The sequence below is a fragment of the Apodemus sylvaticus genome, chromosome 22 (assembly GCF_947179515.1).
Source record: "Apodemus sylvaticus chromosome 22, mApoSyl1.1, whole genome shotgun sequence".
NCBI classification, from domain to species: domain Eukaryota; kingdom Metazoa; phylum Chordata; class Mammalia; order Rodentia; family Muridae; genus Apodemus; species Apodemus sylvaticus.
This window is the reverse complement of record NC_067493.1, coordinates 26,352,691-26,371,260: the sequence shown is the minus strand read 5'-3', so window position 1 is coordinate 26,371,260 and position 18,570 is coordinate 26,352,691. Positions and strand designations below refer to the sequence as shown.

At 48.4% G+C, this 18,570-nt stretch overlaps 1 protein-coding gene across 2 annotated transcripts in view; it reads right to left on the bottom strand.

The window, feature by feature from the left end:
• Nucleotides 1–18,087, bottom strand: part of Snx8 (sorting nexin 8) — a 50,058-nt gene extending 31,971 nt beyond the window's left edge. Inside the window, exon 1 of one of the 2 annotated variants that reach the window (XM_052167731.1) lies at nucleotides 17,958–18,087. In XM_052167731.1, coding sequence (XP_052023691.1) covers nucleotides 17,958–18,051 — 94 coding nt within the window. In that variant the 5' untranslated portion in view covers nucleotides 18,052–18,087. Of the gene's footprint in view, nucleotides 1–11,941; nucleotides 12,094–17,957 lie in introns of those variants that run through there. The other variant, XM_052167732.1, reaches the window with a different exon arrangement.
• Nucleotides 18,088–18,570: the final 483 nt, after the last annotated feature.

Here is an 18,570-nt window from a genome sequence, read left to right as displayed (position 1 = left end):
AAGACCACGCCCGCACACACTCCCAACATGTGACAGTGACCAGATGCCCCTAAAAGCCTCTATGGGTCTTAATTTTCTAGACTGGGAAAAATAAACAGCAGCGTGTCAGAGTACAATCGCATGAACAAGAAACGAAATGGAGGAACCTCCTGTCTGTGACCCCTGCACTGAAACCACTACGGCAGGAGGATGGCAAGTTTAAGTCCTGACTAGGCCACAGAGTAACCCAGGTAACTTAATGAGAAACTGTCCCCAAAAGAAAAGAGAAAGCTGAGGATGCAGCTGAGGGACAGAGCATTTACCCAGAATCCCCAGTGAGGGGCTGGGGCACCGTCCTGCAGCCAAGTGCGTGCGCTGGAAAATCCCGAGTTTAAGACCAACCTTGGCCACATGGCAAGATCCTGTATCAAGGAAGATGGACAGGGGCTTTGGGGAAAAGGATAGGTAATGGAGTGAGAGATGCCCTCAGCATTCAATATGCAGATCCCTTCTCAAGCCCTGGAATCTGCTGACACTTTTGATTAGCAAGTTCTCTGAAGGGCTGGAAAACTGATGGGTCAACGGTTAACAGGTTACAAGTTCAGTTCCCAGCACCCACATGACAAGTAACCAAAGTTCCAAAGGATCCAACTCACTCTTCTTGCTTCTACAGGTACCAAGCATGTACCCAGTGAGCATTCATACATGTTGACAAAATATTCACATGTATAAACATTTTCTTTACTCTAATAAAAATTAAAATAAACAGAAACCTCTGAGCTGAGTTCTGAAATAAACAAGTTGTCCTCAGGAAATGGGAGCAGAAGTTTCCTCATCCTTATCTTGACCACAGCTTCAGAAATGACAATTCAGCAGCTCTGGAGCCAGGAGAGACCAGGATGCCCCTGAGATGCAGGAAGCAGTAGTCTTCCATCTGGAGGCTACAGGCTCCTGCCTGGGGCCTTGCCTCACTAGGACAGGCCCTGCTTCTGTGTGGGTGCTGCCTAGGGCACCACTCTCCTGTTTCTGTTCGTTCTGCTGCTGGGGCGAAAACCCAGAGTCCTGCACGCTAGGCAAGCACTGTGCCAGGGAGCCCTGGCTTGCCTCACAGCAAACTTTAAACACATAAAGGAACCTAAAGGAACCTGCACTGCAGTCCAGAGGCTGAGGCAGGGGGACTCGTGAGCCCGGGAGTCTGAGGCCGGTCTGCAGCATGCAGATAGTACAATCTAATGTCAAAAAAAGCAGAGCTGTGAGAAAATCTCCCTGGCACATCTAGAGGTCTGGATCCCAGTTCCAGCACAGCATGAAGGGAAAGAAGGAAGCCCTTTCATAGCCCTCCTGGTGGCTTCCCAGCCCCACGCCTCCGCAGTCTAGGGAGACGGCTCACTTCCCCACCCCAAGTCTGCACTGCTCCATATGGACTGCTATTCAAATATCGAGTGCTTCCATATGTCTAGAGAACACATTTTCAAATTTTCTGCAAAACAACAAAACTGCCTAAATCCCTAGCCACTCAATTAGTCACTAGTAACTCTTTTTCATTCAGTCTGTTCAGTTGGATTACTTTTTTTTTTTTTTTTGCTAAATACCTTTGAAACCTCTCTGTGGTTGTTCTAATCACAAAATATTTCAAACACCCAAAACTATAGAAAAAAGCTGTGGAGGGTGGCACATGCCTATAATCCCAGCACTTGGGAGACTGAGGCAAGTAGATTCTCAAATGCCCCAAAACATAAAACAAACATTGCCAGGCAGTGGTTGGGGGATGGCTCATACCTTCAATCCCTGGAAGCAGTGGCAGGCAAATAGATCCCTGAGTTCAAGACCAGCCTCATCTACATGGAGTACCAGGCTAACAAAGGCAAGAAAGAGAGATGCTGTGTGCTCTTGTTTTGTAAAGTAGGAAAATGACAGGCTAACATGTCATCACCGTGGGACTCACCTCTCACCTGCTGGCCTGAGCTATTCTGTACAGTGAAGTCAGGTTCCAGGCTCCTCTCCCTGATTGATATTCACGGGCACACAGTGGATGCAGCCTGCTCCATAGATCCTGCCATGCAGCTAAGGCCCACTGTTCCCTTGTTCCATGCATGCTGGGCATCTGGGTGGTTCCATTGCCAATCTATGACACATGGCACTACTGAGAATGTTCTAGAACATAGCTTTTTGTGGACATATGTTGCATGCACTTCTGTTGGATACACAACACAGGCCTGAGTGTATGCGCCGGATCACAGCACTTGCATATGCTCAGTTTAGTAAATATTTCCAGTTTTTCAAAGTGACTCAGCCAATCTACACCCCCTCAAGCAACAGGCCCAGATGCCTCCCAATTGGGCCAATGCTCAGGATTTTCTGTCCTCTTTCCCCCAGTCTGAAAAACATGCACCTCTTTCAAAACTTCCAATCAACTAATTTACAGTCTTCTCTTTACTAAAAATTGAACAAAGGAGCTCACAGATGGTAGGCTAGTGCCCTACCACTGAGCCACACCCCAGCCCCTCACTGGGGGACTCTAGGCAGGTGCTCTACCACTGAGTCACACCCAAGCCCCTCACTGGGGGATTCTAGGCAGGGGCTCTACCACTGAGTCACACCTCCAGCTCCTCACTGGGTGATTCTAGGCAGAGGCTCTACCACTGAGCCACACCCCAGCCCTTCCTGGGGGATCCTAAGGCAGGTGCCCTACCACTGGGCCACACCCCAGCCCCTTCCTGGGAGATTTTAGGCAGGTGTTCCACCACTGAGCCACACCCACAGCCCCTCACTGGGGGATTCTAGGCAGGGGCTCTACCACTGGGCCACACCCCAGCCCCTCACTGGAAGACTCTAAGCAGGTGCTCTACCACTGAGCCACGCCCCCAGCCCCTCACTGGGGGACTCTAGGCAGAGGCTCTGCCACTGAGCCACGCCCCTCATCCCTGTTTTTACTTTTTGTTTTCATGCAAGGCTTCATTGATAAGTTTCCCAGACAGGAGCTGGAGTGCTGGCTCAGAGGTTAAGAGCATTTGCTCTTCCAGGAGTTTTGAATTCAATTCCCAGCAACCAGATAGTGGTTCTTAACCATCTATAATGAGTCCTGGTACCCTCTTCTGAGCTGTAGGCATATATTCAGGCAAAACACTGTATACATAAATAAATCTTTAAAAAAAAAAAAAGATTCCCAGGCAGTCCTCCAAGTTTCAAGTTCTACTTCAACTCTTGAGTAGCTACAAGCCAGTACTATTGTTTAGTGTAATTCCTGGCTTACTGCAACTCTTTTGTCCATGTGTAGTAAAGCACCACCCCACCTGCCTACAAAGACAGAGTCCTCACAACAGGGGACATTACTGAGCTTCCCTTAGCCAGACCTATCAACTGGCCTCCCCTCTAAGGGGCATGAGCAGCCTCAAATAGAACACATTCTGCTGTGATTTCACTCAGTGCTCAGGCTAGTCTATGGAGTCATAAACTTGCTTCCCTGCCTGGAGACTGATGCCAGATTCCTAACAGTAAAGTATCGGACAAGATGTCCTCAAAGACCCAGTTCATGGAAGGACCAAGGACTCTCCTGAAACACTGCAGTTGGGGGAAGCCCTCATTATGTTAAAAGAAGAAACCAGGCTGCCGTGTGGCTCAGTGCATAGAGTGCTTGCCTAGCATGCACGAAGCCTTGGGTTCCAGCCCCAGCACCCCACCAACCAAGGGTGAACAAACCAGCAGGAGTCCCAGACCAGCCTGGGCTACCTGAGACCCAGGCCTTGGCACTGTCTCCTCTAGCCAGAAGTGTTTCCTACAGGAATAAGGGCCCGCACTTGACCTCCAGCACTGAGGGGGAAATGGCAGGAGTGAGTACATGCTGAAGAGGACTCCTGGGGACTTGACGGGTGACCTCCGGGCCTGGGATACCATGTCCCAAGGGAAAAAAAGGATGTGACGTGTGAGAACAAGAGCTGGTATACACATGCACATGCACATGCAGCTGCATACACAAACACGTATACACATATTAAGAAAACAAAACATTTTAAAAGACTTTTTTATGTATTTGTTTCTATGTACACCTGTGCACCACGTGCCTGCAGTACCTGAGGTCAGAAGCGGTGTCGGATCCCCTAGAACTGGAGCCACAGACTCTTACTGCTGCCGTGTGGGTTCGGGGAACTGAACTCCACTCACCTGAAGAGCAGACAGTGTTCTCAACCACTGAGCCACCTCTCTAGCCACAAAAGGTGTGTGTGTGTGTGTGTGTGTATGTGTGTGTGTGGCGTGTGTATTTAATTAAAAGAAAGATGCCCAGTTCATAGCAGATGCACGATTAACACTTGCTGGGTGGATGAATGCAAAGTCATAAACTCAAGCAAAAACTAGAAACTGTGTTGCCATGGTAACAACTGCACATCCTTCCCGCACCAACATATCTCATTCACAGTCTTGCAAGCGATGGGAACTGTCCCTGTGTGAACAGCAGCAACAAAAGCTGCTGATGAGGATGATCGGCAACAGACTCAACAACAGACACAGCAACAGTGGTGAACCCTGAGACAACGCCTCGTGCTGGAAAGATCCTTCCTCCCGCACCATGAGCCCCTGCAGTTGGTCAGCCATATCCATTTTGCCAAGGGAGCATAAGGAAGAAGCCTGGTGATGTAATGCTACAATGTACAACATAAACAGCTAAACTACAGAGTGGAGCTGTGTCTCCAGCAGTGGCTGGAGGTCCTTACTTGGGAACACAGTATCGACAAACGTGGGCCATCCTAGCCTGCTAGTGCTTATTAGTGTGCCGATCTGATCCAAATCCTGTGAACTCAGTTCAAACACTACTCCGAGATGGAAGTGTTCCATCTACTGCTCCTCCTTATATGTCTCAATAGTAGAATGAGTCTTTCAGGTTTTTTTAGAAAAGAAGTAGAAGAAGGCTAACCTCAAACTCCTTGTGTAGCCTAGGATGGCCTTGAAATTCTGACCCTCAATGCTGCCTCAATACTGAGATTACAAGCATGATCCACCACACCTGGTTTAGTGCAGTGCTAGGAATGGAACCCAAGGCCTTACACAACATAAGCAAGTGCACTGCCTTCTGAGTCCAATCCCAGCACCTCTCCTTGAGTCCTCCTTCATCTGTCCTGATCATGGCTTTCCCCCAAATCAAAACCTTTGACTCCCTAAGACCACCAAACATGAAAGCAGGACAGCACGTGCATCCAGAAAGAACTTTAATCAGCACCCAGCCAGACTCCTACCCTCAACAGCACGCACAGTAGAACATGGATCACAGGGGCTGCGATCAATAAAGGGGCTCAGTCAATAAAGTGCTTGCCATGCAAGTGTGAGGACCCAAGTTCAATCCCCCAAAACCCACAAAAAAAGCATAATGGTGCATGCTTATAGTCCAGCACCGAAGAGGCAGAGCCAGGGGGATCCCTTGGGCTTGCTGACCAGACAGTCTGGCCAAATCAGGTAATCTCCAGGCTTAGTAAGACCTTGACTCAAAATTAAGGTGAATATTAACCACAGAAGACACCTGCTGGTTGTGGTGGCAGACGCCGGTACGATGCTGAAGGAGGCAGAGGCAGGAGGATCACGAGTTCAAGGCCAGCCTGGGCTACACATTTGGGGCTGGAGAGATGGCCCAGCGGTTAAGAGCACTGGCTGCTCTTCTGAAGGTCCTGAGTTCAAATCCCAGCAACCACATGGTGGTTCACAACCATCTGTAAGACGCCCTCTTCTGGAGTGTCTGAAGACAGCTACAGTGTACTTACATATAATAAATAAATAAATTTTATTAAAAAAAAAAAGAAGAAGACAGCCAGGCGGTGGTGGCGCACGCCTGTAATCCCAGCACTCTGGGAGGCAGAGGAAGGTGGATTTCTGAGTTTGAGGCCAGCCTGGTCTACAGAATGAGTTCCAGGACAGCCAGGGCTACACAGAGAAACCCTGTCTTGAAAAAACCAAATGCAAAAAAAAAAAAAAAAAAAAAAAAAAAAATCCAAAAAAAAAGAAGACACTCATTGTCATGTACACACACACACACACACACACACACACGGGGGGGGGGGGGGAGAGAAAGGAAGGAGGGAGAGAGATCCTTGGATATGGTAGTTCATGCCTTTAATCCCAGCATTTGGTAGGTAGAGGATCTCTGAGTTTGAGGTCAGCCTGGTCTACAGAGTGAGTTCCAGGACAGCCAGGGCTACACAGAGAAACCCTTGTCTCAAAAAAACAAAACAAAAAGAGGATCACAGCTGAGTGTGGTGGCTCACATTCATGACACCAGCAGCTGGAAGGTGAAAGGAAAAAGATTGCAGTTCAAAGCCAGCCTGGGCTACTCCGCAAGGTGAAAGCATTCTTGAGCCAAGGTCTTGAAAAGGCAATAGAAAGGGACCACAGATGTAAATGTTTAGAACTATAAAGGAGTTGAGACACAGCTCTGGGGTAACACTATCCCAGACAACCTGGGTTCGGGTCACATGCACACAGAAGACAACCATTTCACACACACACAATAACTTCTTTGTTCTAGAACTGTAGACCAGGCTGACCTCAAACTCAAAGACCCACCTGCCTCTACTTCCTGAGCGCTGGAATCAAAGGTATGCACCACTACCACCTGACAAGTATAGATATAATTATAAAAAATTGAAAAACCAGGCCAGTTGGGCTGGAGAGATGGCTCAGAGCTTAAGAGCACTGACTGCTCTTCCAGAGGACCTAAGTTTAATTCACGGCAACCACATGATGGCTCACAACCATCAAAAATGGGATCTGGTGCCCTCTTTTAGTGGACAAGCATATATGCAGGCAGAACACTGTGCACATAATAAATCTTTTTAAAGGAAGAAAAGAAAAGAAAAAGTAGGCCAGTTGTCCTCAGGACAGCCAAATATACAGAGAGAAACCCTGTCTTTAAAAACAATTTATTATTATTATTATTATTATTATTATTATTATTATTTAATAAAGAGAGCCAAGCTGCATCTATGATGATGGCCCATGAAATTAATCCAAGTATTTACTTAGAGGCAGAGGGAGGAAGGTCAGAAGCTCCAAGCCAGTCTGGGCTATACAGTGAGACCCTAACTTAAAGAAACAAGAGAACATGAGAGGAGGCTCAGCTGTTAAAAAGTCTAGCTCACAAGCAAAAGAAAGAGACAAGAAATGAAGCAGGCAAGCCCTGGGCTCCAAGGGAAACCACAGACTGACTAGGAAGGTCTGAGGCCTGCTTATGAACATATGGGCTGGACCTAACCATGCGCGCCTTTAATCTAGCACTTCGGAGGCAGAACAGGAAGATCTCTGTGACTTCCAGGCCAGCATGGACAGCACAGCGAGGTCAGACCAGCCAGGACTACATGGTAAGACCCTGTCTCCAAAAAAAGGTAGGAACCCACACATGCACTGTCTCACACACTGTCACTTCCAAGCTGGGCAGTGGACAGTCCTTTCAACGATTAGTGCAAGCACACAGAGCACAGTGGGGAAACCTCACAGCCTACCTCAGAGGTGCTGATGCAGAGTTGCTAGGCTAGAAACATTCCTCTCCTGAGCTCTTGCAACTCAAATCAGAAGCAGGAGGCAGGCAGGGGCAAAGGATGCCAGAGAAACCCTGCTGCCCAGGGACCACCAAGACCCCCCCTTTTTTTTTTAGAGACAGAGTCTGACATATACAAAGTGATTTCAAAGTCTCTAGATAGCTCAAGATGACCTTGAACTCCTCTCAGCTCAGAGGCATACGCCACTGCCATGCCTACTCTATATGGTGCTGGGAATGGAACCAGGGCCTTGTGCATACTAAGCAACCACTCTACTAGCAGAGCCACATCCCAGCCCTCCTACTGGACCCTGCTTCTAAAAGGATCTATCAAACTTCAACTTGCACCTCAGAAACCCCAGGCCTCTCACCATGGAAGCACTCACCCATGGGGAAACCCAATGGCATCCTTCCAGAATTTAAAGGGAACAGCTCTGCTTGCCAGCGTTGAGAATCTTAGAAGAACCGACACTGTGAGTTCAAAGTTCCATAAAAGGTATCCTTGTGTCTCTCTATTCTGTCTGGGTTTCTTTCTTTCTTCCTTCCTTCCTTCCTTCCTTCCTTCCTTCCTTCCTTCCTTCCTTCCTTTCCTTCCTTCCTTCCTTCCTTCCTTCCTTCCTTCCTTCCTTCCTTTCTTTCTTTCTTTCTCTTTCTTTCTTTTTTTACTTCTCTTCCTTCTGGTTAACCACTCTGAAAGTCACCCTGGCTTTCTGACGCAAAGTGGAAATATCCACAACATCTCAGGACCATCCATATCCTAGTAAAGGCTACGCAGAAAGCTCACCTGAGCCAGCTGTGGAAGGGAGCCTGGTGACACAAGACTATAATCCTAGCACATGGACGCAGGACATCCAGAGAGTTCAAAGCCAGCCTGGGCTACAGTGACAGCCTGTCTCAAAAGGGAGCAAAGAAGGTATGAGGGAAGCCACGGTTGTGTGGTTCAGTGGAGGGCTTGCCTAGCAGTCACAAAGCCCTGGTTACTATCCCCAGCACTGCCTAAGCCAGGAGCTGCCTATCTGTATTACCAAGGGGAGGTAGGACAATGAGTTCAAGGTGACCCTTGGCTACACTGTAAGTTCAAAGCCAGCCTGGGCTCTAAAAACAAACCAAAAGCTAGCTGCTCTCAGAGAATGCCCAGCAGGCACTGGGAGTCTAAACAGCCAAGTGCTGCAAGAGCGAATCCATTTACATAAGCCATATTGATCTGTGATAGAAACATGAAAGCTAAGGCAGGAGGCATCCCTGCCTTCCACTGCTGGAGGCGGAGGCGGAGGCGGAGGCGGAGGCGGAGGTGGAGGTGGAGGCGGAGGCATAGACAGCCCAAGAATACAGTTGACCAGAATCAGAAGGCCCTAAAATCCACACAACAAATTAGGAACTGGAATGTGTTACAGAAAGGGAACTATTGAGTCAGATCCTCCCCCACACCCACATCTATACCAAGTGTGGAGACTAGATTTTTCCATGCCAAGGTATCTGTCATCTGACACTGAGATATCCTGAAACCCCAAAATGAGCTAACCAGAGCTAAGCTGGTGACAGTGAAGACCGTAATTCATTGTGGGGAACTAGACCAGTGCCTCCCAGAATTCAGGAAGTGGTGGTTTGCTGTGGAGAGGCAGCCAGCCAAAGAGCCACCCTCAGCCCTGCTGGGCATCAGCCTCGGTGCCCTGTGCCTCTGGCCAGATGCTCTGCTGTGCCGATGCCAGAGGCCGACAGGCGAGGCGAGCAGATAGAGGCTTTCTTTCTGTGTCTTTCATCATGTTAAGATCGTCTGCTCTGAGGAGAGGGGTGCATCACCTGAGCTTAGGCAGTATACAAGGACAATCCCCAGCCACCATCCCCCATCAGGAAGCCAGGTGAGTTTGAAGCCACAGAAATAGAGACACAGGCCCATGTCCTTGGAAGTCAGAAAAGGCTCTTCACTAGACCCCGGTACTCAGTGTGACCCCAATGCCACCACTTTCCACGGACCACCTTGTACTGTCATTTCCTCACCTGCAAGTGAGGTCTAAACTGTTCTTCCCACAGGGGAAGAACATCAGAGATGCACAGGGAGGCCTTAGAAAGCCTACTCCCCAAGCTGAACCCTGAAAGCCTCCCATGGGAGACCCTCTTCCCCAGCTCCCCAAAGCAGGATACCGAACCTGAGCAGTACACAGGACCACAAGACCTGTGGTGGTGTGACAGAGAATGGCTCCCAGAGGCTCACATGTTTGATGAACTGGGCCCCAACTGGTAGAACTGTTTAGGAAGGATTTGCAGATGTGGCCTTGTTCAAGGAGATCTGTCACTGGGTGGGTGGGTGGGGAGAATGCTTTGAGCTGCCAAAAGATGTGTGTGTGTGTGTGTGTGTGTCCCTGTCCTTGCTGCCTAGTTGTGGACCAGAATGTGAACTCTTGGCTGCTTCTGCCACCATACCTTTGTTCCACCACCAAGGACGCTAACTCTCTGGAAACCGTAAACTCAACTCAATGCCTTGGTCCAGGGTGTTCTGTCAGAGCAATAGAAACGTGACTAGTCCAGGACCCCAGCCTGGCCCCTTCTTCTGCTTCTGTCCTGCTCCTCAGCTTCCATCCAGTTCCAGCCTCAGGGACCCAACTCACAGATCACCTGCCTCTGCCTCCCAAGTGCTGGGATTAAATGTATGTGACACCAAGCTCTTTAGAGTGGCACAATATTCCATCTGGAGCTCTGTCACTGACTATATGACAGTCACCTAGTCAACACTACCTCACTGAATAGAACATTTCAAACCAGCATGACAGCTGAGCTCAGGCGGGGGCTCAAGCACGGCATGGCCCATGCTGGTTCCAGCATTACAAAACTCAGGAGTGGTGGAACTTGCTTCTGATCTCAGCACTGGGAAGTGGAGGCAGGGGGATCAAAAGATCATCTTAGCTACACAGTGAGTTCAAGGCCAGTCTGGGCTACACAAACCCAGTCTCCACCGAAATTAAAAAAAGAAAAAAGAAAAAAAAAAAAAACTACTTAGCACTGCAGAAAAAACGTTAGCGGGAAGAAACAGACTGAACGCGTGTATCTGGGACACAGTGAGGACAACTTCGTAAGCTGAACAGGAAACAAGGAACTGCCGGAGGATGCTGAGGGATAGGAGTCTCTGGAAGTGTCTATGCTAGCGGTTCTCTGTGCTTATGCAACATTTCCTCAAAGTGCCAATTCTCATCCAGCATTAAGTCTTACCGGGTCAGATTTCAACTCTTCCATAAGCCTCCAGCAGTCAGCACTTCCCAGGCACAACTAGGCTTGGAAGATTGTTGGTAAATGACATAACTATGGACGGGAAGGAGGCTGGTTGGTAGAGTATTTGCCTAGCATTCAAGATGTTCTGGGTCCTGCCCCCAGCACTGTATAAACCAGGAGCCAGGGTGGTGCCTGACATCCCTGCACTCAGGAAGCGAAAGCGAGAATTTAATGCCATCTATGCTCAGCTACATAGTGAGTATGAGGCCAACCTGGGCTACATGAGACCTTGTCTCAAAAATAAACAAGCCAGGCAGTGGTGGCGCATGCCTTTAATCCCAGCACTTGGGAGGCAGAGGCAGGTGGACTCCTGAATTTATGGTTAGCCTGGTCTACATAGAGAGTTCCAGGCCAGCCAAGGCTACAAAATGAGACCCCGTATAAAACAAACAAAAAAGATGGAGACAGACCGAGACACCCTCTGTCCTCCACATGTCTGCACCGACACTCACACGGACATACACATACACATGCAAGTGTGTACACACGTATGCAGGCACATTAAAACAACAACTATGGGGGCTGGAGAGATGGCTCAGCGGGTAAGAGCACTGACTGCTCTTCCAGAGGTCCTGAGTTCAAATCCCAGCAACCACATGGTGGCTCACAACTATCCGTAATTAGATCTGATGCCCTCTTCTGGTGTGTCTGAAGACAGCTACAGTGTACTTACATATAATAAATAAATAAATCTTTAAAAAAAAAAAAAACAACAACAACTAAAGACAGAAAGAGGGCTGGGCCATCACTCAGAATCAGAGCCCTTGCTTAGCATGCACAGTTCAGTGTGTTCAATCACAGCACTGGGCTGGGGCTAGAGCTCAAGGTGGCGTGCTCATTTAGCTGTATGGGACCTCGGGGACCATGCTGGGTCCTGTGCAAACCAGTATGATGGCGCACGCCTATAATCAGCATTCGGAAGATAGATGTAAGACAAGCAGTAGTTCAGGGCCAACCTTGACTACAAAGTAACTTTGAGGCCAGACTAGGCTACATGAAATCAGTCTAAAGTCAAAATAAAACCTGGATCTGATTCTCCAAGAGCTAAGGCCATCATTTGCCTCCAAACACGTCCCCAAAACCACACTTCTCTTAATTCAGGCTCTAATTCATTAGTGATTCTGTAAAGAAAACTGGAAAAGTCCACTTCAGAAGGCCACACAGCCTCAGGTCTGATCTCACCTGCAGTGCCCAGCTATGCCCACAGCAGTCCTTCCTGCAGCCTCTGCCCACCACTCTGGCACACAGCACGGCAAAACATGTCTTGTTTGTGCTTCATTTTTCTCAGGAAACAAAAGTAACATGAAAACAGAATTCCCCTGCTCGGAATACATCACTTTCTTGCTAACCGCAAATTCTGGCAAAGTCTGTTCTACATAATAGAGATGAAGTTAGTTCCTCTTTCTTCAGATTGATACATTTACCTTGCAAATTGTGTGTGTGTGTGTGTGTGTTAAAGCATGGTTGCATATAGTCTAGATTTGGCTTCTAACTAGATGAAGGCTAGACTTGACTTTATGATCCTCCTGCCTCTACCTCTCCAGCACTGGGATTGTAAGTGTGCACCACTACACCCAGTTTATTTATTACTGTGGACAGGACTCAGGGCTTCATGCAAGCAGCTACATCACTAGCCAAGATAGAACAGAAACAAATCAAGAGATAGGCAAGAGAAGGTAGAAGAAGGGTAAAATCGAGCAAAGTTGGGCATTGGACAAGCATGTAAGATATATATCTTACATGTATATACGGCAAAACACACACACATAAAACTGAATAAAACTTAAAAAAATGTTTTAAAATAAACTATTAACGAATGATGCTATCTTTTAAGAGACGTACAATAATACGTAGCTTTCTTCAAACATTTGGGCCCCTCCTATATATCAGGTATTATCCTAGCTGCTGACATCTGAAGAAAAATCTCAAGTGTTCAGATGACAGTGAGTAAAACAGGAAGATGAATGCTCTTAATGCGAGCAGCCATTTCAGGGGTGATTTAACCACCATCAACAACTACATCTGAGGAGACAGCTCAATGAACTGTGACAGTGCAAATGCCTACAGAAGGAAACTTCACTTGGGAAAGGAACTGAGGGTCAGGGGGTGTAAGCCAGGCCGGGCAGGAAGAGCAGGCCAGAGCTGCAGAACAGGAGGCAGGGCAGTGAACGGCAAAGGCCAAGAGACCTGACCACAGAGAACAGGAGGACAGCTGCCCACTGGAATGTATGGAATGCCACCAAAGGAGCCATGCTAACACAATGGAGACCAGACCATTCTTCTGAGCTAAACTGCGGCCCCAAGGACTGAAGGAGGCAGGGCAGAGACACACAACAGCAGTGTACACACTTTATTTGTATATTGCGTGTACTTGTGCTTTCTCTTTCTCTCTCTCTCTCTCTCTCTCTCACACACACACACACACACACAGAGAGAGAGAGAGAGAGAGAGAGAGAGAGAGAGAGAGAGAGAGAGAGAGAGAGAGAGATCAGATGTTGGGGCAGGCACACCATGCTGCCCCCTAGCCCTGAAATGAGATTCTAAATTGTATCAGCACCAAAGACCTCCAGTGAGTCTCAGTATTATTATTTCCACATTTCTAAGTCTGGAACTAGGACCTCGTGCATACTGAACAAGTGTTCTTCCAATGCGCCACGCCCCCAGCTCCACTGTGGTTTTCTCTCTTTCTGTTTTTAATGATACGTGTTTGCATGTTCTACCTGTGTGTGTGTGTGTGTGTGTGTGTGCAATATATGCATGCCTGTGGAGCCAAAGGGGGCACTGAATATCCTAGACCTGGAGTTCCAGACTATTAAGTAGCCATATGAGTACTGCCACCCAAACTAGGGATCCCGGAAGAAACAGCAAGTACTCTTACTGCTGAACCATTTCTCTAACTTGTTTTTTGTTTTTCATGTGTATAGATGTTTTGTCTGTATGTCTGTGCACCATGTGTATGTTATTCCCAAAAAAGGCCAAAGAGAGGGTTAGAGCCACTGGAAGTAGAGTTACAGACAACTGTGAGGGGCCATCTGGGTGCTAAAGGTAAAACCCTGTCCTCTCTCCAGCCCCTATTTGTTAAACAGACATTGATGTCTTCATTTGCTGGAGAGAACAACACAGGTCTCACTATGTAATCTTGGCTGGCCTAGAACTCACAGGAATCTGCCTGCCTGCCTGCCTGCCTCTGCCTCCTAAGTGCTGGGATAAAAGGCATGCACTATCAAGCCTAGATCAATATAGTGATTTTTAAACTGTTTTTTATTAATTTTTTTATTATCAAGGGAGGGGGACAGAGATGTGTCACTGCGCATGTGTGAAAGTCAAAGGTTAACTTTTGAGCCTCACCTCTCTCCTTGCATCATGAGGGTTTTCAGAGATCCAGCACAGGCAATCAGGCTTGGCGGTGTGGGCCTTTATCCACTTAGTCACAGGAGAGTCTTCACTCTCTTGTGAAGAAAGCGTCTGTATGTAGCTCATGGGTGTTTGTTTGTTTGTTTGTTTGTTTGTTTTTAAGCTCATGAGCCTCCTGCCTGGGCCTCCTGTTTATACTGGCACCATAATTCATTCCGAATACTTAGTTACAATTTCAATATAAAAATCTACAGAGGAGAGCAGGAGCGAGGGCGAGGGCTCAATGCTTGCTGTGCCTGCAGCAGTGTGTACCTGGGATGCCAGCACAGAAGCTGTTTCCAAAGGAGAATCTTGGGGCTTGCTGGCAACCCGTCTGGCCAAATCAGCAAGCTCCAGGTTGAGTGCGAGACCTTGTCTCAAAGGTGGGAGGCTAGAGAGACGGTTCAGATGACTCATTCTTAAGAAGGTTTTCCTTGCAATCATGAGGACCTGAGTTCAGATCCCAGCGACCACACAACAAGCAGAGTATCTCACAAAGTCTGTAAGGCTAGCTCCTAGGGACCTGACACCCTTTTCTGGCCTCCAAGGCAGGCACATACACCTGTGCACACACACATAAATCTGTTTTTGTCTGTTTGTTCGAGACAAGGCTTTTCAGCTGGAGAGATCACTCAGTGGTTAAGAGCACTGATTACTCTTCCAGAGAGGTCCTAAGTTCAATTCCCAACAACCACATGGTGGCTCACAACCATCTGTAATGGGATCCAATACCCTCTTCTGGTGTGTCTAAGGACAGCTACAGTGTACTCATATAAATAAAAATAAATAAATTTTTGGAAGCTGGAGAGATGACTCAGTGGTTAAGAGCACTAACTGCTCTTCCAGAGGTCCTGAGTTCAATTCCCAGCACCCACATGATGCCCTCTTCTGGTATATTTCATATACATTAAATAAATTTTAAAACAAAAACAAAAACAAAACAAAACACAGGGTTTCTCTGTGTAAGAGCCCTGGCTATTCTATAACTCATTCTGTAGACCAAGCTGGCCTCAAACCCAGAGATCCACCTGCTTCTGCCTCCTAAATGCTGGGATGAAAAACATGGGTCACCACCACCCACCTATAAATCTTTAAAGCAAAAATATAAGGTAGAGAGCCATTGAGGAAGAGACTCAAATTGAGTCACACCAGGAAGGAGGTAAGGAAACTGAAACTCATTACTAATCAAGATAATGGATATTAAAACAAAATTAAATGTTCGTAATTCCCTCCATCCACCCCATATGAGAACCAAACACAGGACGCCCAAGCTTGGCAGCAGGTCCCTTTGCTGGCCGCGCCATGGCGCCAGGCCTCCATCAGTCAAAGACAGCAAGTGTGCAAACCCTAGAATCCAGCAATTCCACTCCTAGGATATCTTCTTGTAATGAGCATGACATAAGACCCCAAAGATGTCTGCATCCTAGTCCCAGAACTGGTGACATCCTTACTTTCACTCAGCAAAAGGAATTACAGTGAAATTCCAGGATGTTCATCCTCTGAAGTGAACATAAGATAAACCTTGACTTTCTGGGTGCCCCCCACCCCCATTCACAGGGGTCCTTAAAAGTGGAAGCAGATAAAAAGAGCCAGGCGACTCCAGAGAACCTGGCTCTGAACTGCTAGAGAAAGAAATCATCAGCCTAGGGTTGCTGGCCACTTCTCCAGGCTGGGAAGGCCAGCCTAGGAACACTCCCTTACAGCCTCTGGAGGCTGCAACACTTTGTTTTCAGACAGGGCAGTGTGCTTTGGACCACTGACCTCTGGACACACAAGGTGTCCTACACGTACCTACAATCTCAGCATTCAGGAGACAAGGTAGGAGGACAGGTAGGACTGTGGGTTTGAGGCTAGCCTGAGCTACATAGCAGGCACTGTCTCAAAAATAAATAAATAGGGCTGATTGTGGTGGCACATGCCTTTAATCCCAGCAATCAGGAGACAAAGGCTGATCTCTATGAGCGCAAGACCAGGCGGGTCAGCAGAAGAAGTTAAGTTCTCCTGAAGGGCAATCCCCGACTGAGTATGCACAGTTTACCTTTCAAAGAATGGATCTGGGAGCTGAAAACCACAATAAGCCCATTTTCCTCCCAGCAATTCCAACCCCCTACAAACACAAAGACTACTTTAAACGGGAGTACTAACCAGCCGCTCTGAAGGATAGCCGAAGTGGAAATCTGCTATGTACCCATAAGCCACACTAGTTAATCCTTTGAGATGTCAAAATTCAGCCAACTGTGAAGGTAGACACTCCTAGGCAAATGGTGAGGAGGAGGATGTAGAAGTGAAGTCAAAATCAACCTATGAAAGTTGGCTGCCTAAACTCATCCTCAGGACCAGGTGAGAGGACTCAATGGCTAATGGCATTTATACACGCAAGCCCAACCACCTGAAGTTCCAACCCCTGAACTCAAGGAACAGTGGAAAGAGAAATGACTCCACAAAGCTGTCCTCTGACTGCCATCCATGTCACGCCACACTGTCCACAAGAATGTCACACATACACAATAATAAATTTTCCCCAAAGTGATTCCCAAGGATGTTCTGATTCTAGACCATCCAGCCAAAGGCTCCACCAAACACACTCCAAGTAAGTTTCTCCCAGAAGGAAGAAAATCTTCACCACGTCACCAGATGGGTGCCAAGTTTCATACAGAGTGAACTGACAGGCTGAATGAAGAAAAAAAAAAAAACCCATTTTCCTACTTACGTTGCTACATGGCTGTGACTAACACACAAGTCACACCACTGCCCAAGATCTGTCAAAAATCCAGGTGAAATCCTTCCTAACGTCAGCCATTAGCTGAGTTCTGCCTGAAGTAATATGGAAGATCCCAAATTTGTCAAGAGATCTCTGACCCATCACCACTGCTACAAGCCACAAAGGACTGCTTTAAGAGTCAGGCAGGGGCTCAGAGCACAGGCTCAAGAGTTCTTACAGGGGACATGAGGCTGGGTCCCAGCAGCTCTACTGGGTTGCTAACAAGCATGTAAAACTTTGGCTTTTGGGGAATCGAACATATCTGTCTTCCAAAGGCACCAGTGTTCCCGCGCGCGCACACACACATACCCAGTTAGAAATATTAAAAAAAAAAAAAAGGATTTTTAAAAGGCATAAGTCGCCCTGGATCAGTCTCCCTTTCTCAAGGCGCCCAGGTATATATACTTAAGTGGTGGCTCCAACATACAGCCTCAAAAATACAATGTTTTACTCAACAAGACCCAAAGACTATTGCCCAACTCCGCGGGCGAGTTCCACCTAGTCACTGCGTCTGTCCATCCTTCAAAGGCGTTCATTCACGTCTTCCCTCCCCTGGGGTTTAAAAGTACTACCCTAAACCCTTCGTCCCAAGAGAAGAACCTGTCTTTCCACCAGTGCTCTAGATGGCCATACTCAGTGACACTTGGGCAGACCTGGCTGAAACACACCAGGCCCAGCTCCACCCTTGCGCTTCTGGCCACATGGATGCGTCCCCACAGTCCACAAAGCCGGGGACCCCAGGAAAAGAGTCTTACACCGAAGACATATCCCTTTCCCTGGACACCGTCACACATGAATAGAAACCACTCTCTAGACGACGTCTCCAAAGTGGGATCAGAAAAGACCCAGGTGCAACAACTCCACACGACCGCGCGCTAACGGAGGGCTGAAGAGCAGCGTCCCAGGGAGCGGCGGGAAGAGGCTGGCCCCAAGATTGTCCACCACCACCCCCCTCCCGGCCAGGCGAGGGGTGACGCCGACAGGTGGTCCCCGAGTGTGAAGCACCTGGCTCTCCACACAGGGCCATCGGGCCGCGTTCCCTACCTGTCGCCGGCGGATCCGCCTCCTCGTCAGCCTCCGCCTCAGCGGCTGCAGCGACTGCCGGCGAGGGCAGCGGGTCCATCGCGCGGCCAGTCATGTGAGCCCGCTCGCCCACGTGACTTCCTCCCGCGCCCGCCCGGCCAGCCCCGCCCACGCCAGCTCTTGTCCGGCGTGGCCACGCCCATGCCAGTTCGCCACGCCCCTCTGCTCCCCCTAAGCAGTAAGGCCACGCCCCTGTCCACGAGCCACACCCCAACCACGTGGCCTAGGCCAGGGCTGCGTTCCCCAGCTCCTGTCCAGGACTTGAGAGCTGGCTCCTGTACCGCCTCAGCCGCCTAGTGCCACCGCCCTCCGGTGCGCGTCCACCTCCCGGCTCTTAGCCAGCGGCTGTCACTCATCTTCTTGCCCACTCTCTGACCTACGCTGACATTCATTCTTGCATTCCCTCATCCACTCACCGCATGCTCTGTGAGTCCCTGTGAAGGGTGCTATGGACACAGACGCGTTCTAGTACCTTCTGGGATTTGGAGCATGAAAGATAGCTCGAGAATATAGGTCCTCTGACTATAATAGGTCTCTGAAGATTACTGATGAGGAACAACATTCCATAATTGTT